Source organism: Pinus tabuliformis, chromosome 4_1 (genome assembly GCF_031772625.1).
Source record: "Pinus tabuliformis cultivar Carrire ecotype Pingquan chromosome 4_1, CPIR1, whole genome shotgun sequence".
NCBI lineage: Eukaryota > Viridiplantae > Streptophyta > Pinopsida > Pinales > Pinaceae > Pinus > Pinus tabuliformis.
This window is the reverse complement of record NC_142303.1, coordinates 680,548,160-680,573,688: the sequence shown is the minus strand read 5'-3', so window position 1 is coordinate 680,573,688 and position 25,529 is coordinate 680,548,160. Positions and strand designations below refer to the sequence as shown.

At 38.6% G+C, this 25,529-nt stretch overlaps 1 protein-coding gene across 2 annotated transcripts; it reads left to right on the top strand.

The window, feature by feature from the left end:
- Positions 1 to 1,934: 1,934 nt before the first annotated feature.
- On the top strand, positions 1,935 to 6,328 carry LOC149177940 (uncharacterized). 2 transcript variants are annotated; one of them, XM_089423492.1, is made up of 2 exons: positions 1,935 to 3,011; positions 5,632 to 6,328. In XM_089423492.1, exon 1 carries the CDS (start codon positions 2,028 to 2,030, stop codon positions 2,721 to 2,723), a length of 696 nt encoding a protein of 231 aa, XP_089279618.1. In that variant the 5' UTR covers positions 1,935 to 2,027; the 3' UTR covers positions 2,724 to 3,011; positions 5,632 to 6,328. The 2 variants fall into 2 exon arrangements, with proteins under 2 accessions (XP_089279618.1, XP_089279617.1); XM_089423491.1 differs by lacking the exon at positions 5,632 to 6,328 and adding an exon at positions 4,559 to 5,106.
- The last annotated feature ends 19,201 nt before the right edge of the window (positions 6,329 to 25,529 follow it).

Sequence of the window (25,529 nt, the reverse complement as noted above, 5' to 3'; positions counted from 1 at the left end):
TCATAAGTATAGCTGATGTTGGTTATCTCTGCAGGCGAGGACCGACAGAAGGAAAGCGGCATTGAAGAACGTATGCATAAGCATCAAATATGGCTCCAGATAAAATATGCATGAGCAGATCTGAAGAGTTTATATACGCTGCTATGTTTTATTTAAAGATTTGGCTTTAGGCGTTGGCGGTCATGTTTCCATGTGTTACCTGTGTGTTTCAAAGATAATGTAGTCTTGGGCCTCATCATGAAGAAATGACACGCATACCTCCTCCTTTCAACTGACATCCCTTCATTTCCCCAGGAGATGAAACACTCCAGCAGATGTGGCCTTTATGTATTAGACATTTCACCGATCGATTGGATGCCTGTATATTTTAATTTGTATATTGAAAAGAGGAAGAAGGTGAAAAGTCAAGGGGGACGAAGGGTCAGTGGCTTCTGCATAAGTATTACCTCTGAAGATGAGATAAGGGCTTTTTTGGGCAAAACAGCTTTGTTTTATTGTGAATAAAGAAGATTGTTTAGGTCAAGAAGGAGCCTTTTGTTTCATATTTATTTTCCTCTGCTTTCATGTGTTTAGAATCAGAGTGTTGTTGTTGGCATAAATATAAATGTGTTTTTCTTTGTGCATATTGATGACATGCAGTTAATGGTTATTCCTAGTTATTTGAATATAATTCAATAGCATGTTTAACTCATGAAAGGTTGTTGATTCTAAACTTTGTTAAACATCAGTTGCAAGTGTTATTTGTATTGAAATGAATGTATATTCTTGTATAAGTAATTGGATTGCAATTAGGATTTAATACAGCCTTGTTCTTATGTGAACCAGTAATTGATTCATTTGGACTTGGAATCTATATATGATGTTTAACCTCTTTTGTTATGCTCCTGCAGGATATATTAAGATAGTTAAGACTAGCTTAAGTAGTGAGAAGTAGTGTAGATAGGATTTGATACATATAAGTTAGATTTTTCTTTTGTTGATTTAATTGAATTCTTCCTCTAGGAAGCAATCCCTCCACACCTTTAACAATTTACAAGATCCTTTAAAACCCGTTGGAGTTAGCCACCCTAAACGAAAGCAGATCTAATTGGGGTCTGTGATCGGGTTAGTTCCCCTTGTTGATATAGCGAAAACGCACCTTGTCAATGAGACTCTGCTCTTCTTATGATTTCTTCTATAAAGGTCAGTCTCCCAAGGTTCACTGATCCTTTGGGTTTTGTGGGTTTTGGTGGAGAATTCTGCTCTTTTTCTATCTTTTTATTTCTAGTCATTCGTAAAACCAAATTCCTATTTAACCTCTAAGGTTTTGTTGTAAAGAGGGAAGGTAAGCAAGAAATTTACTTGCTAAGTACGCAGATTCTTACCTTCCGTTTTTAAAACCCAATTCTTCTTAAAAAAAAAAAAAAAAAACAATCACTTGAAACACTCTCCCCGGCAACGATGCAAAAATGGCTCACTAAGATGTATTTTTACAGGAAATATTAATCCCTACATTAGTTATCAACCCAAGGTAAGTGTTTTTATGTCAAGAGTGCTAACATAGTATGTGCAGTGAATATAGAGGTTACCTAATGATGAATCATTGCAATCACTAATGGCTAATTCTTCAATTCAATTCACACAATTTTGAAAAGAACTATCTATGTAAGAAATACTCTCAACACACTCTGTAATTCTGTGCAACTTGTTCCAAAATAAATTGAAACCGAATGCGAATAAGAATTACACTTGGACTTGTTCAAATAACTCAAGGCTAATTACGCCGTAAGGCGTTTCCCTCTGAGATTAACTCCCCAAATTGCTTTCGTGTCAAGATATGTGCCATTGGATTTTGGTGTTAGACGATTAGGTAATCCTTATCCGTTGATTTGAATTGAGCAAGGCCAGCGGCGACTGTTCGTTCCATCCTCCAATAACTGCGACTGTTCGTTCGATCCTATCTTCCAAACGAACCGTGAACCGACTTAATTTATTCTATCGATAATATTTTGCTGCATGAACAAGGGTTTTCTTCATATTTTCAGGTTATGCAGTTGGTATTTCGAAGGCAGAGGCGCAGCAGATCATTAATCCCCTGCAATAACACTCCAGATTTGGCACTTGGAGGGCAGCCATTTCATCAAGAGCGTTTTCTAGGAGAGTTGCAGAGAAAGGCCGAACACGGGGTAGGTACTGCTTTAAAGCCCTTTCATTACGGCGATTCGAACCTGGTACCTGCCGGGGCCGCCATGTGGACGCCCAAACCCAGCACTGTATGGATGCTTCCCGTTAACACGGATCTGACACCGGCTAAACAGCAGATATGGACGACGGCATCGGATGCCATGTACAGATCAATGTGCACGACTACATCGATTCGCCTCGCCAGCGGCGGAGGCGCGGGCGCGAGCGGGGCCGGTGGTGGGGGCTCGGTTTTTGCCGGTATGTCGTCTTCCCCCGTGCTGACAATCCCGTCCCTGATGCCGAGCAGAATCAATCTAGCAGGGATGGAATTGCAGAGCTCGTTTCTGGGTCCTTCGCCGCATGATCAGCACCTTGGTCTGGGTTTGGGCCTTGGAGGTGAGGGCCATATGGGAATTTATGCATCGCCTCTCAATTCCTACAATCCCGGACGATCCCAGCTGAATCATTACTTTGAACACACTCAAAATCCAAATCCAAATCCAAATCCGAATTCAATCCACCAAGAAGACAACAACGACGATGAACAACCAGGCCAATAGCACGACAGCCATTAATGCCTACAAGGAGTGGATCCTATCCTATCCCAGATTCTGAGCATTCGCTCTGCAGCCCATTCTTGTCTTGTACATATAAAAGATTTAGTGTGGAAAGTCAGAGTTGTTATGTGTTAAATCGTGGGCGAGCGAAACCGTGCGTGAGTACAGTTATGTCTCCATGAGGTGTGTGCCCGCAGCAGCAGTAACAGGTCATCAACGTTGCCGATTTGGAGACATGGGAGAACTATTGTACCATTCTCTGCTGATTAGGCTACAGTTATAGCAAACCAGGTACTTAATTCCCTCGCATTTATTTATTTTCGCATTAGGGTTACTTTTATTTTATCCTGTTTTTAACTGAAACCCTCCGCAACTTCCGGGACTTTAATTTGCAGCAACGCAATTTCTAAATTGCGCTGTAGTCAAAGCACGTTCCAAACGAACTGTAATTTACGTAGAGTACTCAACTAAGTTATTGATACCAATGAACGTGAAATATTTTCATTTCTTACTAAACTTCAAAAACCAAGCACCAGATGATGTTGCGTAAACACATTGTACCTGTGCTCAAGCGCTCATGAGAGATCTTGATAGTGTAGAGTTATATGAGTTGCATTTGTAGGGGGTGAAAATGAGTTAGGTTGGGTACCGGAGAGAATAATCATGAACTGTTTAATGGTATAAGAATTAACAATAATGATTTTTCATAAGAATAGTCAGGAAAGAGAAGACAGAACAATCAGGCATTTCACTTTTCAGAAAGATCATGAGTGGCTATCAAATTATTATCAAATTAAATTAAGTAAATCTAAAAATATATTTATAAATTTAAAATTAAATTGTTATTAAATTCATAATTAGATTAGATAAATGTGAAAACAAAATCATAAATTTAGTTACGTAAATAACAAATTCTTAAAAATTTTCAATCTTCAAATAAATTTAAATGTGTAGATATTTTATTATTGAAAATTTTAATAATAAATTTATGATCAAATTAGATTAAATAAAGGTGTAGTTTAATTTATAAATAAAATGATTTTTTATGATTAATTTTTTAGTTGATTTTAATCTGACTGGTTTTTAAAAATTCTAGTTTAAAGTGTTTAATTTATATAATTCCAGTGCCCAAAAAATTTTCCAGGATGGCAAATACATTTATGCATTCAAAACTGTATTTTAAATAACAAACAAACTTAAAATTATGTGAAAAAACTTTCTTCTATACATTAGACTAAACTTTAAATAAATATAAAAAAATATAAATTTACAAATATATATAAATATTATCTAAAATTTCATTTATAAATTCTAAAATATATATATATATATATATATATATATATATGATTAAAAACTCTATTCATAAATATAAAACAGATTAAAAGAATATAAGAACATCTTTCAACTGTAAAAACTGAAAATAAAAAAATATATAAAACTAATTCAAAACCTTATAATAAAAAAATTAAAAATCACTTAAATTTATATACGACACATTTAACCGTCATCCGATTAATTCAAATTTTAAGCAAAAAGCCATAAATTAAAAATATATAAAAACTAGTTTAAAAACATTATGGTGATTTGTATGAATTTTTTTGGTTTCTTCCCCTTCTTCAGACTTCAACGTAGGCGGTTACCTTCTAACTTCCCAGTTAGAGTTGACTGAGACGACGTATTATTTTTACCTCTAGAAGGGCGTTGGCCGAAACTATTTTATTTGATAAAATACTCTTTATTGGAAAATTACTAGTCTATCCACATAAAATAAAAATCTTACTGCATGTTTAGAATTATATTAAGATTAATCTGGTGAGAATGGGGGATGCTTGCAGGTGCAGCTGCGAAATTCTTCAGCGTTTCGTGACAAGTTGGGGTTAATATGGAGATATTTGTTGTCAGTTGACTGAGTCGACCTACAGAGAAAGTAGACGGAATTTACGTGTTTGTGTGTGGTGCCTATATCCTCTCTAGAATCAGTAGATCTACAGTTTGTGTGTTTAGCAGCCCACTCATACATTAATTTCTGTGATATGGAGGTAGACTGGAGATGATTGATTTGTAATGTGCATACAGACACTAATTACAAAAATTAAGTCTATTTGTACTGGGGTTGGGTTAGATGTAATTATGGAACCCTAATCTAACTTTCTTGGTGAAACAGAAGGTGAGACTGAATTCTATACTTTATTTTCCTTTCCCCTGCAGAGTGATCAGAACACGAGGATGATAGTTTAATTGCTATTCACCTCATCTTTGCACAGTGCATGTGATCGTTGATCATATATATATATATATATATTATGGAATAGGTTACTGCACTCTCAGCGAATATTGAGTATGAAATAAGAAAACTCCAAAGTTCATCTGACAAGGTATAATATACGAGCGTAGTGCATCGCGTGCTCCAAGGACAAACTGAAGCACGGTATAAGCAGTTCTCTCCTCCTCCTCCACCACCATCTCCTGCTCACCATTTTTAACCGGGCGGGACGCAAAATTTTACAGTTTCTGAATGTTTTCTTATCATTTTATCTCACAGGAAAATTGGATCTTATATTGCCAAATTGTATTTTGGATTTTATATTGCCAAATTGTATTTGCAATTTGAGACAACGTGATTAATTACGTCGTAAGGCGTTTCCCTCTGAGATTAACTCCCCAAATTGCTTTCGTGTCAAGATATGTGCCATTGGATTTTGGTGTTAGCCGATTAGGTAATCCTTATCCGTTGATTTGAATTGAGCAAGGCCAGCCGCGACTGTTCGTTAGATCCTGCAATAACTGCGACTGTTCGTTCGATCCTGCAATAACTGTCCACTATCTTCCTTACGAATCGTCAACCGACTTAATTTATTCTATCGATAATATTTTGCTGCATGAACAAGGGTTTTCTTCATATTTTCAGGTTATGCAGTTGGTATTTCGAAGGAAGAGGCGCAGCAGATCATTAATCCCCTGCAGCGGATCAGTGGTTTTCCGGGCTCAAATTTGTAAGGTAGATATCGTATTATTCTACTCTTACCCCCTTGCATGTGCATGACTTGCAAATGCCTGAGAGAGGATTTCGATGGAATTCATTCAATTTACAGCAATTTAAACGTTCAGAAGGCTAACTATATATTTATGGCACTATTTTCAGCCGGTTCGTTGCAGCAGAAGTGCCGGAGAAACTATCCACATCTCAATTCACTATTTTCAATAACGGAGTTCTATAACGGAGTGGTGAATGTTTACGATATTCCTGCTGAGAAGGTCTTATTTTGATCCGAGCAACTCATATAATACATCAAGAAAATTTGTGTAAATTTTCATAAAACGATATGATTCTCTCATCTTTCTGCCTTTTACTCTATTTCAGACTGAGTACATTGCCATTCTCTGGGCAGGTTGAAGACATTATGAAGCTTGCCAGCTCCAATAGCTCGAGTAACAAAAGAACCTCTACGATTACCAGCCGCAAAATTGAAGAGATATAGGAACAGCAGCCTTCCAAATCTGCATTGAACGCTGTCAATGAAAATCAACCTCAAAAAGTGGCAGCAGGTAAGACATGTATGACACATATGGTCGATATCTAACCGATTCTCCATAAAAACGAAAACGAGAACAACTATAAGTGCTTCGGCTTTCTTTCTTTTTTTCAAAAGAGGGGTTAACTTTTAAAAAATCGAACAGTGATGCATTGATCTGATCATCACATAGAAAATCACTTAAAAGACAAAACGTTGGAGGCAAGGGCCAGGCACTGTAATAAATTTGACCACCGCAAGCAGATAGCTTGGTATAATAAATGCTAATATTCTTCGATCATTGCAAATTTAGCCTCGCTTTTCTTTGGCTTTGAACATTAATGATATAGTGCAAAGAATCTGTAGAAAAGATAAATCGTTCAGAAACTCCAGACTTATCGATCTTGATGGATTGAGGGCGTACATAGTATTTGATCATGAAAAGTACCTGATTTCACAAGGTCCGTGGAGATCTGGATGCAGAAAATTTCACAAGGTCCTTTTAAGACTAATTTTTTTTCCACTTGAAGAAATTTCTTCTAAAGCAATTTTAAGGGCGTACATAGTATTGATCACGAAAAGTACCTGATTTTACCTAACTATTAAGCCACATCCTCTGGACTATATTCAACAGCTAATTTCAGGGCCTGTGTTTCAGATACAGAAAGAGAATGGTTGTGTTTACCATCGTAGTATACAATAAATATGTTTCGATCGTCTAGGGCTCGTTCTGTGTGCTTTCTTGCAGGACAACCCACTGTTCTGCACCTGTAATAGCTTCTGCAAGATCGAAGCAATAAAATATCAGTTAATCAAAGAGGCCAATTAAAGCGGAAAGAGTATCAGTATAGACAACCAAAAAAAAGTGAAAGAATGTAACAGCAATATACATTGGATATGGATGGCCTAATATGGCCATCTGCGTCAATTTTACCCAAGAGAATTCATCCGATGGAATGTCCGCCAAATTCGCACTGGCAGCAGGTACTCTGATCATTCTTTTCACTCCCGAGGACCTGTATAGGCAATCCGAAAAGAAGTGAAACAATGTAACATGATCAATAAGACTCTCACTATATTTATTTACATAACAATCATGATATAATGATATACTCTGACTAACTGAGAAGGTCTTATTTTGATCCGAGCAACTCATATAATACATCAAGAAAATTTGTGTAAATTTTCATAAAACGATATGATTCTCTCATCTTTCTGCCTTTTACTTTATTTCCGACTGAGTACATTGCCATTCTCTGGGCAGGTTGAAGACATTATGAAGCTTGCCAGCTCCAATAGCTCGAGTAACAAAAGAACCTCTAAGATTACTAGCTGCAAAATTGAAGAGATATAGGAACAGCAGCCTTCCAAATCTGCATTGAACGCTGTCAATGAAAATCAACCTCAAAAAGTGGCAGCAGGTAAGACATGTATGACACATATGGTCGATATCTAACCGATTCTCCATAAAAACGAAAACGAGAACAACTATAAGTGCTTTGGCTTTCTTTCTTTTTTTCAAAAGAGAGGTTAACTTTTAAAAAATCGAACAGTGATGCATTGATCTAATCGTCACATAGAAAATCACTTAAAAGACAAAACGTTGGAGGCAAGGGCCAGGCGCTGTAATAAATTTGACCACCGCAAGCAGATAGCTTGGTATAATAAATGCTAATATTCTTCGATCATTGCAAATTTAGCCTCGCTTTTCTTTGGCTTTGAACATTAATGATATAGTGCAAAGAATCTGTAGAAAAGATAAATCGTTCAGAAACTCCAGACTTATCGATCTTGATGGATTGAGGGCGTACATAGTATTTGATCATGAAAAGTACCTGATTTCACAAGGTCCGTGGAGATCTGGATGCAGAAAATTTCACAAGGTCCTTTTAAGACTAATTTTTTTTCCACTTGAAGAAATTTCTTCTAAAGCAATTTTAAGGGCGTACATAGTATTGATCATGAAAAGTACCTGATTTTACCTAACTATTAAGCCACATCCTCTGGACTATATTGAACTCAAAAAGTGGCAGCAAGTAAGACTATGGTCGATATCTAACCGATTCTCCATAAAAACGAAAACGAGAACAACTATAAGTGCTTCGGCTTTCTTTCTTTTTTTCAAAAGAGGGGTTAACTTTTAAAAAATCGAACAGTGATGCATTGATCTGATCATCACATAGAAAATCACTTAAAAGACAAAACGTTGGAGGCAAGGGCCAGGCGCTGTAATAAATTTGACCACCGCAAGCAGATAGCTTGGTATAATAAATGCTAATATTCTTCGATCATTGCAAATTTAGCCTCGCTTTTCTTTGGCTTTGAACATTAATGATATTGTGCAAAGAATCTGTAGAAAAGATAAATCGTTCAGAAACTCCAAACTTATCGATCTTGATGGATTGAGGGCGTACATAGTATTTGATCATGAAAAGTACCTGATTTCACAAGGTCCGTGGAGATCTGGATGCAGAAAATTTCACAAGGTCCTTTTAAGACTAATTTTTTTTCCACTTGAAGAAATTTCTTCTAAAGCAATTTTAAGGGCGTACATAGTATTGATCATGAAAAGTACCTGATTTTACCTAACTATTAAGCCACATCCTCTGGACTATATTCAACAGCTAATTTCAGGGCCTGTGTTTCAGATACAGAAAGAGAATGGTTGTGTTTACCATCGTAGTATACAATAAATATGTTTCGATCGTCTAGGGATCGTTCTGTGTGCTTTCTTGCAGGACAACCCACTGTTCTGCACCTATAATAGCTTCTGCAAGATCGAAGCAATAAAATATCAGTTAATCAAAGAGGCCAATTAAAGTGGAAAGAGTATCAGTATAGAAAACCAAAAAAAAAATGAAAGAATGTAACAGCAATATACATTGGATATGGATGGCCTAATATTGTCATCTGCGTCAATTTTACCCAAGAGAATTCATCTGATGGAATGTCCGCCAAATTCGCACTGGCAGCAGGTACTCTGATCATTCTTTTCACTCCCGAGGACTTGTATAGGCAATCCGAAAAGAAGTGAAACAATGTAACATGATCAATAAGACTCTCACTATATTTATTTACATAACAATCATGATATATTGATATACTCCGACTGATATAGGTGCCATCAGCCAGACTTTAAAACCAACCTGAAAAACATAAAAGAAAAATAAAATTTTCCAAGTCTCAGAAATTCTTGCAAAACAGAGAAATTATCCTCTCGCTCATTCCAAATTAATATATAATAATAAAAAAAGTTAAATGAATATAGTTAATTTTGATTAAAAGCATTATAAGATATTAATAACTTTACTATAATTACGCCGTAAGGTAGTCGGTTTTGTTCCTATGGTCGGTTTTATCATGTGTGGAGGCTTCACGACCTCTCCGCCTCTCAAGGAGAGTTCTCTATTTTATGGTTTTGGTTCCTATTCCTCTCTATGCTTCACTTGCCTCTATTCTCCAACCCTATTTCTAAATTCCATAACCGTGCTCACTCTGTATTGATTTTCCTTTGTCCTCTAGTCTCCTTCCCTTCTCCTACCTCTCATGTCTACTCCTATTGCAACCCTTCTTCTCCCCATCACCATGTCATGAAAATGTATCCACTCATGATGGGGATTTGATGGTTGTGGCCCCCATAGAAAATCTCAAAACCAGTCTTAGGCTTAGTTTGTAGTGTCTATCGTTCATTCATCCATCCCTTGAGAAGTTCAATATGAAATCCATATACTTCACGCTTAGGTAGTTCACGACAAGAGTGCTCACTCTGATTCATGAATTCATGTTATTTCAGGCTACATTCTAGACCCTATACACATCATGGGTTATAATAATCAATACTTGAATACTATCCCACAATGGACCTGCTCCTGAATAATTTACCAGCATGCTGCTGCATGTTCCAATTTCTTTGTTGTTGTTGCTAGTTCTTGTATTTGATTTTAACCACCCAACCAGGGATTTCCGTGCTTCCCGTACTAAACACATAAATTCCATTAGATTCAAAATAAATTGAAATAACTTCAAATCATATGTCATTGGTTGCTCGTCAATAAGGTACATTTGCAATCAAGTTTACTTCATGTCACAACAAGTCAAACTAACTATTTGATCAAAACATCATGTATAAACATATCACATATGGTTAGCTCAAAACACAACCATCATAGATCAACATCATAAATCACATGTAACCATCATATACTAGAATCAGGCGTTTCCCTCTGAAATGAACTCCCCAAACTGCTTTCGTGTCAAAATATGTGCCATTCGATTTTGTTGTTAGACAAATGGGTAATCATTACTTGTTGATTTGAATTGAGGAATTCCAGCCGTGACAGTTGTTACTGGGTCGTTGGATCCTGCAATAACTGTCAACTATCTTCCTTACGAATCGTCAACCGACTTAACTTATTATATCGATAATATTTTGCTTCGTGAACAAGGTTTTTCTTCAGATTTTCAGGTTAGGCAGCTGGTATTTTGAAGGCAGAGGTGCATCTATTGCAGATCATTAATTCCCTTGCAGTGGATCAGTAGTTTTCTGGGCTCAAATTTGTAAGGTAGGTATTGCATTATTGTACTCTTACCCCCTTGCATGTGCATTACTTGCTAATGCCTAAGAGAGGATTTCGATGGTGATTTTCACGTCGGTAATGAGAGTTTTGTTTTCTTGAGCATTTTCCATTTGCTCAAAAGTGCCTCTCTGAGATGGCCAAGGTTTTGTTTTGGGTTTGGTAGATATCACTAGTTTTTTTTTGTTTCTGGGTGTCGCAGTACTCCAGCTTTTGTTTGGGGTGTGACAACTCTTTTTATCATAAATCAACTAGGGTTTATATTCTTGTAGTTACTTTTATTAATAGTAAATACTACAATAGTTATAGAATGTAATCTCCTTGGGTATTTTTTTGAGAGGGATCTGGCATCACATGGTAACTATGTTATTACATGACAACAGTTCTTTGGAGAAGGGAAAATGCCAAGTGGTGGGTTTCATGTGCTGCATCTTGTGAAACCATTTCTTTCAATCTTACTAGAAGTCCATACAGCTGAAGGAAAAGTGCCCTTTAGGGAGAAGGTTCTTTAAATTGTAATATCCCTTTTAATCTTTCTCGTATGCAGTTAGTTGCCTTTATATGGAATACATTTAGCAACCAGTTCCGATCCATTCTATTGGATGTGTGTAATTCTGGCATAAATGTGCGCATCAATCAATTTGATAAAAATGGAAAGAAGAAAAGAGGAGTTGGAGGTTATATTTAAGAGTGGATCAACACTAATAAATTCGTTAGTGATTTTGGGATAGTGGCAGACGTAAGGAATAATTTAATGACTTTCGAGATACACATAGTCTTGTATTACATCACGATTGATGCGGGGAGAGGTCATGTTGTCGGAGAGCAATGACATTCATGGGAGCAGTTTTAATATCAATACCAGAACTGTGTATGCGATAATCTTATCTTGGCGTCTTGTTTGCCAAGTTTCGCAATTGCATGTGTGGACAGTATGTTAAAAATGAACGTAATAAAAGCGAGCACTCGTTAAATATTGTCAAAGCGTGACAAGATGCCCTGCATTACATTCCATATATCCGTATATTCTGTATCTTTGAAGTCTGGACAACTATCACAATTTGCAAGTTCCAACTAAGGTGCATTGAATATGCTTCGATGTACTTTTATGGTCATTATCATTAATAAAACAAAACAATTACATGAAATATCGTTGACATCCATGTGGGATAATTTAAAATATAATTGAAAGTGCTAAATGGTGTTCTTAAAAGTTGTTTATTAATGATATCAATAAAAAAAATAGTGAGCAAGTACATGACATATCGTTGACATCCATGTGGGATAATTTAAAATATAATTGAAAGTGCAAAATGGTGTTTTTAGAAGTTGTTTATTTCGATTTCTGTTTAATTAATAATATTTCATCTATATTAAATGTATTATAATTATTAATAATTAAAAAATAAAATAACAATTATTATAATTTCCAAAGTTGTGAGAAACACCATTCAATTACTTTTTATTACACTTAATATCTCATAGTACCCACTCATACATAACTTACTCTATATAATTTGGCACATTATTGCATACGTTTTTTTTGTTAGTTTACTACATTTTTTTAAATAATTATTTTAAATATTAAATTACAATCTACTATAAATTGAATTTTAAGAAAAATGATCTTAGCATGCATTATTTGAACAAAATATTGCAGCTTGAAGACTCTTGTATGTGATATGTCTCAGCCCTATTCAAAGTTGTAAAGTGTGTTTTCTGATGATCTCCTTGTTACTAGTGGTAATGCTTTGAAGGACCAGGGCAGTCCTTTGATAGATAAGAAGATGGGGCAAATGAATGGAGAAAAAATGATGGGAATTGAATAAAATCAAGTGGTCAACTGAAGAAGAATGGGGTAAGATGGGGCAAATGAATGGAGAAAAAATGATGGGAATTGAATAAAATCAAGTGGTCAAGTGAAGAAGAATGGGGTTCATCTAAGGATGGGAATGCTCTTTTTGATGGCAGGTCACATCCATTGCAACAATGTGGATATAACGAACACCCACTCTAGGATTTCGTGTTTCTTGGCTCCGTGATGAAAATAATGAAGACAAAATACATGTTAATTTATTACTTGTGTTATTTGATGCAAGTTTTGTAATGAATGACTGAAAAATACACGGTGAGAGAAAAATGCATATTACGCTAATTAAGGAATGTTTTTCACTTGTTGAACTTGTAGTATTGAATTTAACACACTGACACTTTACAACAATGAACTAACAATCTTCATGATGAAAATAGTAATGTGGAAAATTTATTTACATAATGAAAAAGGCAATATGGGATATTCCAATCACGTTCCAAGGCATTTTTTAAAATGTGGATTTGAGAAAAGGTTGTTGTGGAAGGTGTTGTTTGTATATGGGAAAGATTTATCTACATAATGAAAAAGGCAATATGGGATATTCCAATCATGTTCCAAGCCATTTTTTAAAATGTGGATGTGAGAAAAGGTTGTTGTGGAAGGTGTTGTTTGTATATGGGAAATTTCCTGGTCATGGTATGTAATCCTAATGTTGATAGATATGTCTACTTTAAAATGTGGATGTGAGAAAAGGTTGTTGTGGAAGGTATTGTTTCTATATGAGAAATTTCCTGATCATTGTGTGTAATTCTAATGTTCATAGATATGTTCTACTAAGTGGTTCCAGTTAATGGGACATTGATGTGAGCATTCAATATATTTTTATTCTTTATCAAAGTATTTTTTTTTTGTATTTGCATAATTCAATTTATGCCTTACGGCGTTCCCTTTGCAACATTTGATGCAAATGCTAGTTGTACTCAATCAAGTAAAAGAACTATAACTATTGAACAACATTGTTAATCTACAACAACCCAAATCAATTTTCATTTCCCAATTGAAGAGCAACAGTAAGTGAACATCAATTGGTAATTGAACAACAAATAAAGATAAAGGATTCCTAATTAACAAACGATCTATATTGAAATATGTAGAAGTTAATCAGTCTTATCTCCAAGATATATGATAACATCTATTCAAATGAATAGAAATCTGCTATCAACACGAATTCACTCATTACAATCAAAGCACTACTTAAGTATGCTACGTGGCTTCACTCTGAATCTAATTGAACAACAATATGAACCAATATCACAAACCTTCATGATAAATTAAATAACTAAATATTAAATCAATAGCAAAGACTAAATATAAAACTATAACAAAAAGGAGCAGTGGAACTTCTTGTGACTGGGCCCAAAGTCACCAAAAGCCTCTGCTTAGTAAGAAATCAGAATACGAAGATGTATCAAATGCAACCTTATGTCATTAATTGCAAGTAATAGCTGATAGAGTCACTGATATAACAACATATATGTTTTCAAAAAGTATAATTATAGATTATCAAAGTCTAAACCGTATCTAATTGCCTTTCGGCCCTATATATAACATAAAAGAGAAATTGGATAAAGTTGAATCCTCGGGCTTAGGGGATCCTGAGGATTTCGCAATATAAAATCTGATCATGTGATAAAATAGCATTGTTCGAGCTGATCTTCCACTTCATTGTGTTCCCAAGATGATGTAGCTTTTCCATTTTATGGCCTCGTGTTGTTCTATCAACTGAACAAATTTTTCCCAATCCGCATCTTTGCATACAAAGATAGAAAAGAATCAATTTTTCGTACTAGATTTGCCTATTCTATCACTAAATAGTTTCATCCAACTTTAGCCAATAGTTTCCTCATTTCAATCTATAAATAGAGATAATTGTATAAGGATGAATGATAAATGAAGCATTTTGTGAAGAGAAACCATACCTTTTTCCTGTCCCAATAGACTGATCCCTTTCAACATGGAACTCACATCCACCTCCTTCCCCCTTCGAATTGTTAGAACCTCTCATACACCTTCCTTGACTCAGTGCATCAGTCACACCCTTGCAACCGTCAAAGTTATCTTACTTGCCTCTATGCGACATCGCGATCAAGGCATTACCTTATGACCCATTGCTGGGAATCTTGCAGCAAATGGTGTGAGGTCTAATTAGGACTTCTTACTAAGGAGATCCCCTTGACATCTTGGGCGGCCCAGCATCGTCAACATTTCTGGCACTAGAAGGAGGGCCTAATGACAAGCAGTGTCCTCTCATCTAGTTTTGGACCTTTGCATATCTTTCATGGAGTCTTGCACTCTTCTTCCTTCGAGGTGTTTTTTGAATCTTGAATATTTGTCCATCTCAGGGAAGCTTTTTGATCTCTTATCCACTCACATGTATGATGGCGAAGGCGAAGTGGCCTGGCCTGAGCACATATATAACTGTCTTTTCATGATTTATGAGGAAGAAGAATTTTCTAACAAACAAATCGGTTTTTTTCTTGCATACACACTTTGTGGATCCATTTCGTTGGGTGCTCAGCCTACCAGCTGACACAATGCACTCATTTGAGCACTTCTGTGATTTCGTTGAAGACACATTCTATCATTTTGATCCAGACTATCTTGACCGGAAACTGTTATAGCAACGGAGGGCTCCATATGAATCTGCTATTTATTTTTGGCAGCGCTTCTGTGACTTGCAGTTTCAAGCTCTGAAGAACTAGATGAAATTTGCTTATCTTTGGGACCGGTTCAAGTATTTCCTTAAGAAATTTGTTCATCCCAAGAGGAAGCTTGATATCAAGCCTTTCTCAACATTCTTTATTTATGGAACTACACAATCTCATGTGGGAGTGGGAACTGTCTCAACTAACTATTCGCCTCCCTCTCATTCAACAGCTCCATCACTGCCCAGTGATGTTGAGGATCATGCTCACACACCTGTTCGTCCTTCACACTCTCCCAACATCACTCCACTCGATTTTTGCAAATATTTGTTTGTGGGTCCTTCGAGATCTCATATGCATTCTTTTCTTCGACCACCGTCTTCACACTCAGGTGTTCCTCTGGATGATGTTGTCTTGTGTTTGTCCATTCGAGACTCTCCACTTCTTGTGAATGAGGAATAACACACTGACGGAGTCGGCACTGCACAACCAATATGTGCTATCATTCATGAAGATTATGAGTGGTAGCTTGAACATCAAAAGGATGACTCCCTTCTATCCAAGTCCCCTCTATTTTTTCCTAACCTCTTTGGTGAACCTACCATCCATGATTTTGCATGTGTGTCTTCATCCATGGATGCACCCATTGTTGATCACTTGCAGGACTCACCGAATGTTAGTCCATCATTCGACAACAAAGAGGATAAGTTACTCATTGAAAATCCACTTGATCCTTCATCTGTCTCTTCTGGAAACACAAAGGATGAGTTTGTTCGCTTCTCATCTACCCCTATGTGTCATTCATCCAACCATGAGGATGCCGACCAACATCTTGAATTTTATGATCTTGGTTGTCGTCATCTATTCACCTCATCATCTGATCACGATGTTGATTAACTCATTGTTAATCCATCTAAGAAATTGGTCTACGAAGATCCATCTATCAACGAAGTTGAAACCCCACAGACCGTTGAGACACTTTAGCCTGAGTAGATGGTTATGTTAGGCCCTCACTGTCTTGAGGTTGGTTTCACTTCTGATCATGAAATTGTTCAAACACTCAAGGCTCCTCATCACTCATATGTATGCACTCAAGATCAATCCAACACTCATATTTTAATTCCTCCGCTCGAACTACATGATCCCATTTCTCATGCATTGAAGGGGTGTTACATTACAAGCACTCATGTGCAACGCAAGTTATCTTTCTTTCTTTTGTTTGTTGGCATGTCTCAATCAAGAGTGTGCTTATGCTTCAAAGTTTCACATAGTGTCACACAACACCACGATAAGTCCGTGAATTGCCTGTCATGCACATGCACTTACTTATGTCCCGTGGACACTTTGAATCACGAAGTGTGGTTGGCTTCATTGTTATATCTTTCTTACTTGCCGGTTCACACAACTGGGTTTCTCACCAACCAAGCCTTCACTAACATGGGTCTACCAATGCACCAATGGCTACATTGGAAATATCACTTCACATGATCAAGCCTATGTACATTTAGTGTAGGTGTAGGAGTAGTGTTCAATTTCAGTTGCTTGTTTACTTGTTTTTTTGCTTCCTTGTTTTTTTACTTTCTTCGCTTTCATTTTTGCTTCTGCTCTTGCTTTTCTTTTTTGATTGTTAGTTCGTTCGCTTGTTTCGTTCATAGGTTAGTTTTGCATGAAACCATGTATGACTCTTGAAGCGAGCTGGGTAAAGTACAAGAGGGCTCGTACAACTATCACTACTTGGTTATCTGTCATCTTGCCTCTATATGATGAGCTTGTTACTTTTTAGTCCATGATACGTTGAAGGAAAATATGTACTGTTCGAAGTGAACCTTGGTGAAAACACAACGCTTACGTGCTAACTAGTGTCACCTTCTCTAGTTGATTGTTTTTGGGTTAACCCTTATCAGCTCAGTCAAGTAGAGTAACGTGAGGGGGGAAACCTTAATAGGCATGTCAGAGATATGATAAACTACTTCTCTGTTGAAACAACCTCTTCTACTCTCAATAAGTCGAGATCCCTCTTTCGCCTCTAAAACGAATAAGTGTTATGCATAGTGAAAAAAAAAATGAAAAATGAATAAGGTGAAAGAAGAGAAAGGCTTCTTGCGCAGGGAGGTGATTAAAGTAACTCTGTCGGGGTACTAACCAGGCTCACTGGTAGAGGAGCCATGTTTGTGTTCCTATGTGACTCCACCAGGGTACTGTGTGGGACTACTGGTAGTAGAGTAACACCAGAGATGAATCTAAGACTCTAACAACTATACTGCTTGTGCACCTATATACCCCTCAACCCCAATCAAAACAACTCTATTTCCTTGGCTTAGAATGTGTGTCAATCGACCAAGATTCCAGAAGATGCTACATCTTACAATCAAACTAATGTGAAGTGAAGATGAGCTAGGAGCTAAACAATACTTACGGAGCTGTTAGACTTGCTTTTCACAAACAGGTCCATTTAGAGAGTTGGAGTTATACCAGTGTGTCACAAAGTGCTGTAGCGGCTACAACCACCATCCAAAACTTTGCCTTAGAATTTTTTGGAGCCTCCCTACCAACCTTAAACAACACTTTGTCTTGCTTCATCAAGTACTCAAGCTTAAAGTGTTTTCCTCACACAATGCAGCCTATCGATCACAGTCGATCCATTCCCCTCAGAGGCTGCTCACCCAGACTTGGTCCAGCTACAGGCTAAGTAGCTTCCCCTTGAAAATTGTGCATTTCTAGAGGGTAACCAACCTTCCCTCTAGGAATTGCACAAACCTCTCTGATAACCTACCAGGCTCTAGGATTGCGCAATCCTGCCAGCCAACCCTCCCACCGGGATTTACACAAATTTTCCCAGTAGTAGGCTATTCAGCCCAGGATTTGCTCAAATTTGGGTAGCAGTTAGCTGTTCTACCTAGAAATTACACAAATATCCTGGGCATCTAGCCCAGCTCCAAGCCAGAAGTGTATATTTTTCTCGAGCAGTCGAGCAGTCTCTTGCATGTGTAGTTGAGTTGACTAGTTCCCTCCGAGACTGAGCAAAACAAACTTGCATGCATGGGCTACTTCTCCCAAGGTAGCATGCAAAGGAATCCCTTGTTTCAGGGATCTATGTTTAGCAGTTGTACATTACATGCAAGGAGAAATTATGAAACCTCTCACCAAGTTTTGCTTCCCCTAAATTCATGGCATGCGTGTCACAACCTCGATGTTATCAAAAATCATCAACCGAATGCTGCGGAGCTCATTCCTCACATCAACCTTGCATCCCTAACATCCCACACCACATTTAGGAGCAGTCGGCACATTGAGCTCAACTATTTTGGGTAAGCCCACTTCCCATGCCTTGTGCTCCCTTTCTGTCGCTTTTTGTGTTTTCACTTGTAGGAGTATTGTTTGCTTGATTTCTTTGAACCCTTGTTTTCATTTACATATATGCTAGCTTTTCTTAGATCTGTTTTAGTTTTCATTGCTATCTCACTGCTGTCACATGCATGAAACTGTTTTGCACGGACGATCTCCCAACCGACGAACTCCCTCACCCACATGCATATTGATCTGTTTGTTGAATATTTCATTCATATTTTGCATGCACTGTCAATCACTTATGCTATCACTTAATGTCACCATGCATTCACTAACTTACTTGCTTTCAATCGCCCGTCGGGTAGTCGGGCCAACCTTGGCCCAGGCTCTTCCTTCACCAAGGCTGCATTGCACAACCTTTGAAAGGAAGGCTCACCTTCCTCTCCACATTTCCGCATTCCTACCTGGCACTAGCCTTCAAGACTTTTTTGCACATTTTTGGAGGACAGTGGCTGCTTGGCCCAAGAAATTGTAGAGATCTGTCCCTAAGCTAGCAACCCTTCCTAGCTGGAATTGTGCATTGCACAATCCTAGCAATTAGAACCTAAACTAGACTATGCAATATGTAGTTCCAACAATCAGTCAGTCTCCCACCAGCCAAGACTGTGCCTTGAGCATTCTTGGTAGTCGATCTCCCAAACTCCAAGCTGAAATTGCACAACCTTCATGATCATTCCCCAGGTATGTTGTAAGTCAATTCTCATGTTCATTTTGGTTTTTGACTGACATATTTCTTGCTATGAGTTTTTCCATGTCTCCAGGTATCGCAAGTGTTCATCTACCTCTCAACATTATAGGTACAATGGTTTCCAGGAGAGAAAAGAAGAGGATGCCGTTTAGAGCACGCTTGGGGGTGCAGTCAATCAAGTGTCTATGAGCTTGCCTACTCACGAAGACATCAAGTTGTTCGTAGACAAGGACATCAAACGCTAGCATCAGAGTGAGAAGCATCATGAACATTAGTTGAAGACAACATACCAAATTCAATGAATGTAAGAGGAGGGTTGTTGAAAACACAGAGGTGTAACAAGGTTGCAAGCTCAAAAAGGTTCATTGATGTTGAAAGAAACTTTGGAGACTCTTGCTATGGGGTGATGGCATGACATGAAGATCATGCGAATGCAGAAGATGTAACAAAGAAGGAGTTGCATGTGTTGAAGCAGCAACTCGGGAAGAACATGAAGTTGCACAGATAGATGAATCAGTTGCAGCAGGATCAGGAACAATAATGGGCACAACATGTGCTCACAGATGAAACTGTGCCAGGACAAGTTAAAGATCCATCCCAGTAGCTAACATGGAGCAGACATGGTGAGTAGTGTGGCTAATCGCATGCAAGGGATCTAGCAGCATGCATGTCATTGTGTGCACGCATGCAATTCAACCCATTCAACACACTCACCAAGGTGAAGACAAGAAGCAAGTCCAACTGGAGCCAAATGGGTACTTCGGCAAGTTGATGCACATGACCATCAGTGCACACTTGAAGATCAGCATGAACACTATGCATCAGCGTGTTGTAGGTTTAGCCACACCCAAGAAGACCATGTGCATGTTAGCAAACTATTTGGATGAAGGGGCCGAACCAATGCACTGGTTACAACGAAAGCAAGAGTTCGCTTCAACAAGATGTCACCATGAGTTGCATTCACACCATCACAGATGACCGAGCTTGGCATCAGCTCACCAGCTTAACCATCACAAGCATGTCAAAGAGTTGCTCTCACCACATCATATCGAGTGTCAGTGATGTCTTTCAAGGCTTACTCAAGCCATGTTGCCTCACATGAGTACATGTGCATTGTAATGTTGAGTCATGTCAAGTGTAAGTCAAGTGTCAACAGTTGGATGTAACAGTCATAGAGTAGGTGAAGAGTCATGAGGGTAGTTGAACTATCACAAAGGCGCATGTCAAGGGTCACCCCACCCTTTTCTATAAATAGTCCCTCATAACTCATTTTAGGCTTTTGGTCAGCGAAGATTCTACTAAGACTATCTTGAAGAAGGCTTGGACAGTGTTTTAATGCACCTTGGCTTCTCCATTGCACGAAGCTAGTACATCTCTTCGGAGGAGCAGGCGGATGTGGCTGTAACGTTCCACTATTGGGGCTAGTAGGTTTACATGGATGTATTGTATGATTTTGACTTACAGATCTTTATATAATAAGAGCCAGCACATTTTCATGCATATGTTGTTATTGTATTTGGACTGCTCCAGTTGCCCTAATGATATATGTTGTTTAACTGACATACTTGTGTATGAACTGATTCACATGCAATTATATGAATCTTGTTGTTAGTATGTTAATATGTTGTTAATTTTGTCACCGTCCATGTTGATTTCTCTACTGGACATCAGACAAACCTTTCACATGAACCTTGCTGTAACAATCGTCGCACTCGTCTCAAACTGATCTGTGAGTCTTGTACATGTTATCTTACCTTATATGATGTGACTGCCGCATCCGAGTGGACTTGTCTGTCAGAGGTTGTACATGTTCTTTTGTGTTGTGTGTTCCTAGCCGAGTTGGGGCTGATCCCTTTCAACCTGGAACTCACTTTCACCTCCTTCCCCCTTCAAAGTGTTAGAACCTCTCATACACCTTCCTTGACTCAGTGCATCAGTCACACCCTTGCAACCGTCAAAGTTATCTTACTTGCCTCTATGCGACATCGCGATCAAGGCATTACCTTATGACCCATTGCTGGGAATCTTGCAGCAAATGGTGTGAGGTCTAATTAGGACTTCTTACTAAGGAGATCCCCTTGACATCTTGGGCGGCCCAGCATCGTCAACATTTCGGGCACTAGAAGGAGGGCCTAATGACAAGCAGTGTCTTCTCATCCAGTTTTGAACATTTGCATATATTTCATGGAGTCTTGCACTCTTCTTCCCTCGAGGTTTTTTTCAAATCATGAAGATGTCTCCATCTCGGGGAAGCTTTTCAATCTCTTGTCCACTCACACATATGATGGTGAAGGTGAAGTGGCCTAGCCTGAGCACTTACATAACTTTTTTTTCATGATTTATGAGGAAGATGAATTTTCTGAAAAACAAGCCGGTTTGCTGCTTGCATACACACTTTGCGAATCTCCATTTCATTGGGTGCTTAGCTTACCGTCTAACACCATGTACTCATTTGAGCACTTCTATGATCTCATTGAAGACATGTTCTATCATTTTATTTAGACTATCATGACTGGAAACTATTACAGCAATGGAGGACTCCGCATGAATCCATTATTGATTTTTGGCAGCACTTCCGTGACTTGCAGTTTCAAGCTCTGAAGAGCCAGATGAAATCTTCTTATCTCTGGGACCAGTTCGAGTATTTCCTTAAGAAATCTTCCCATCCCAAGAGGAATATTGATATGACGCCTCACTCAACATTCTTCATTGATGTAACTGTGTAAGCTCATGTGGGAGTGAGCACTGTCTCAACTGAATATCCACCTCCCTCTCATTCAACTGCTCCACCACTGCCCAGTGAAGTTAAGGATCATGCTCACACACGTGTTCATCCTTCACACTCTCCCAACATAACTCCACTCGATTTTTGTGCAAATTTGATTGTAAGTCCCTTGAGTTCTGTTGTGCCCTACAACAACCCCCCATTTCATAACATTTTCATTCACAAACAATTAACATATGAAATGGGTCCCTGTTAAAAATTTAATTGGCATTAATGAATTTGTTCAAAAAAGGTACAATAATCAAACGAATTTGTGAATGACAGCCTTTTTGAATAAATATCAAGCAATTTTTGGTTAATGCGAAAAAGCAATCGCAAGATCGCATGACGCAATAACAAGAGAAACACATTTAAATATCACCTTGGTCCTTGCCGATGCGATATCACTATCGGCGATCAGCGGTATTCAATGCACACACAAAAAGAGCACATATCTTACACCCCGATGCGATGTGATATCGGCAATCGGTTATCGGCGCTGCCTCTTGTGGAAAAACGCCTTAAGTTATAAGCCCCGACCCGATGCGATATCGCTATCGGTAGTCGGCGGAATCCCAAACACTTTCACAGGACGCGCAGGTCTTTTCCCCGATGCGATGTGATATCGCAATCGGAAGTCGGCAAATCATTTGACATACATCTGGTAATGTGCTCATGCGCTAATTCGATGCGATGTCGCAATCGGCATTCGCCAAAACAGCTCCCAAATGATAGTATCACTTACACCCCCAATGCGATGCAATGACGTGTAATAATGATTAGAGTTCTTAAAAGGTGATTGCTTCAAGATTTTAAGTTATATTTAAATCCGGTTGATAAAGCACAGATTTCAAAATGCCGTTAAATGCAGGGATAAGGTAATGCATGTGTATTTAAAACTTTGCCCCTTCGATTTAACGAACATTTACGATTAGACCTTTAAAAAATCTGTTGCACGCTTTAAGGGGTCATTCAGCCTAATAATGATGTAATGGTCATTTATGGAGCTGCAGGCCGTAAAATCACCATCATTGCATATGCGGTGTCTTCTTAAATAATTAGATCCGCAACCCCTTTTAGAATTGATCTTGCCACGCTTCAAGTGATATATCTTTCCCGTTATGGATTGTCATTGTTATTTCCTCGTTACGATTTCTCTTGCATTTGTGTAGAGTTCAGCTGTCGACAGAAGCCTGAACATGATGGGGAAGAAGTTCAAGAAGGCTGCGGGTTCTACTGCAGCACCCGTCGCAGGTCAAGCTACCACAGTTTCGAAGAAAGGCCTAATCTCAGATACTACATGCACCGGTCTTCCTAGCACTACATGGCAGGGTACATATAATCTGTTAGAAGCCGAGCAACCGACGAAGACAGTGACAGAGGCTAGCGTGGATGAACAAAGGAAGTCTGATGCAACTCTCAAAGACTTGGCCGACTCCTTTTTGCACAGAATAGCAGCAAGAGAGCAGGTCCTACCTTTCACTGATGTGGTACGCTGGGCGATCGAGGAAATTCCTCTCACTGATAGAACTTTTCATACAAGGGATGGAAGGATTTTCGGGTCGTTCAAGCCTGATGACCTGAGGCAAATGTATCATTTGCTTGAACCGGAGCTAGTCTATAACAGAGCTTTCGTGGAGAAGTTCGCGAACGAGAATGAATCACCATCCGAACCCCTCCAAGATTGGAGGCAGAACCCAGCCAAACACAAGCATGAAAGTTCGGGTAAGTACTCCAATGCTTCTTTGGCTTCTCCCTATTGCTATGCGGGGATTATGATGTGTAGATTGTGGGGATTACATGACTCCGCTAATATCCATATTGACATGGTTCCCCTAATGGAAGCGGCTGTCAATAGTACAATTATGGATTGGGCCACTATTCTGTCTGATAAGTTGGTCATAGCTGTTCGTGAATTTAGAGCCAAAACCATAGTCAGCGAAAGGAAAATCCCACCGTTTTATTACTCTGCTTACATTATGGATACCCTGTGTTTTAATTCTGATTTTCCTGTCCTCGGATGGAGATGGACCACCCATGATCCAACACCCATCCATTTGTACCATCGGAAATTGTGGAAGTCCTCTTACAAGGACCATTTGTATCAAATTTGCAATAGTTTCATGGTGCCCATTCACTATTCTATTTTCGACAGACCTATCCCAAGAATTTCTCATGAAGCTTCTTTTGACTTACCAGCCTTAGCAAATTGGTTCGGGGAAGAGCATTTCACCTATATTAGAGTTTTTGGAAGCAAAGCTAGGCCACACGTTCTCCCTTTATACATCCCAGACAAACTGTTAGCCCGGGAAATATGCTACCAGATTATGTTAGAGAGTGTCACACAAACTCTCAAAGAGGAGAAGAAAATAGGTTGGCCCTCTTTTCCTTTAAGAATTGGAGTTTATACTTTACTTAACTACAAGCATGCAGAAAAAGAAGCAACAAAACTCCAAATGATATCCCTGGCCACTATCCCAAACAGACTCTATGATCCAAACAAGACTGCTTTCATTGCCCTGGAACAGGCCAAACTGTCAAAGATTGTCCATCAAGAAGACGTGTTTGATGACCTGTTCGTAGGTGCCGGTTCAATAAGCCAAACCAAACAGCTTGCTGCAGTAAGATACAATGATGTGGCGTTAACTGAGTTTAATAAACTTAGAGAGCAGAGGTTGCAAACTCTGCCTCTAGATTTATTATCCACAACCCCAGCATCTTCTTCAAGCGAGCCTGGTCGGCAGCAGATATGTTCACCTCCTGTTACAACTAAAGAACAGGATAAACATCAGGAGGAAAGGCAAAACAAGCTGCAGGCAGAAAGGCAGAAAAAGGAGCAGTTAGAAAGGCAGCAAAAGGCACAGAAGGATCAAGAGCAAAGAAAGCAGAAAGAGATAGAGGAACAGAGGAAGAAGAAAGAAGAAGAGAAAGCAAAGAAAGAACGGGAAGATAGGCAGAAAAAGGAATTGGAGGAGCAGCAGAGGGCAGAACAAGAAAAAGAACGGAGCAAAGCCCACACAGAGCAACATGAGCAAACCTCCACTGATCCTGAATTGATTAAAGAATGGAACCAATTCGATTCCATTATCAGTGGTAAGGAAGCCTCCAAAGACTCAGACACCTCTAAAACAAGCAATGCTCCCGATACTACTTCTTCTCAGGTTCTAGAAAGAACCAGCGGCCCACCCATTTCACAGGATGTCGAGGTAATCACTCAAGACCCGTCCGATCAAGTTGATCTCCAGGTGGAAGAAATTCCTCCCCCGGATATTTTCTACAGCCCAAAGCATAGAGCCATTGTTAGACGCTCTAGGAAGAGACGAAGGCTTGATCAACCTTCTATTTCTCCTGAGCAAACAGTCATGGGCAATGTGGTCTGGAAAGGGGAATTGGACCCCTCCG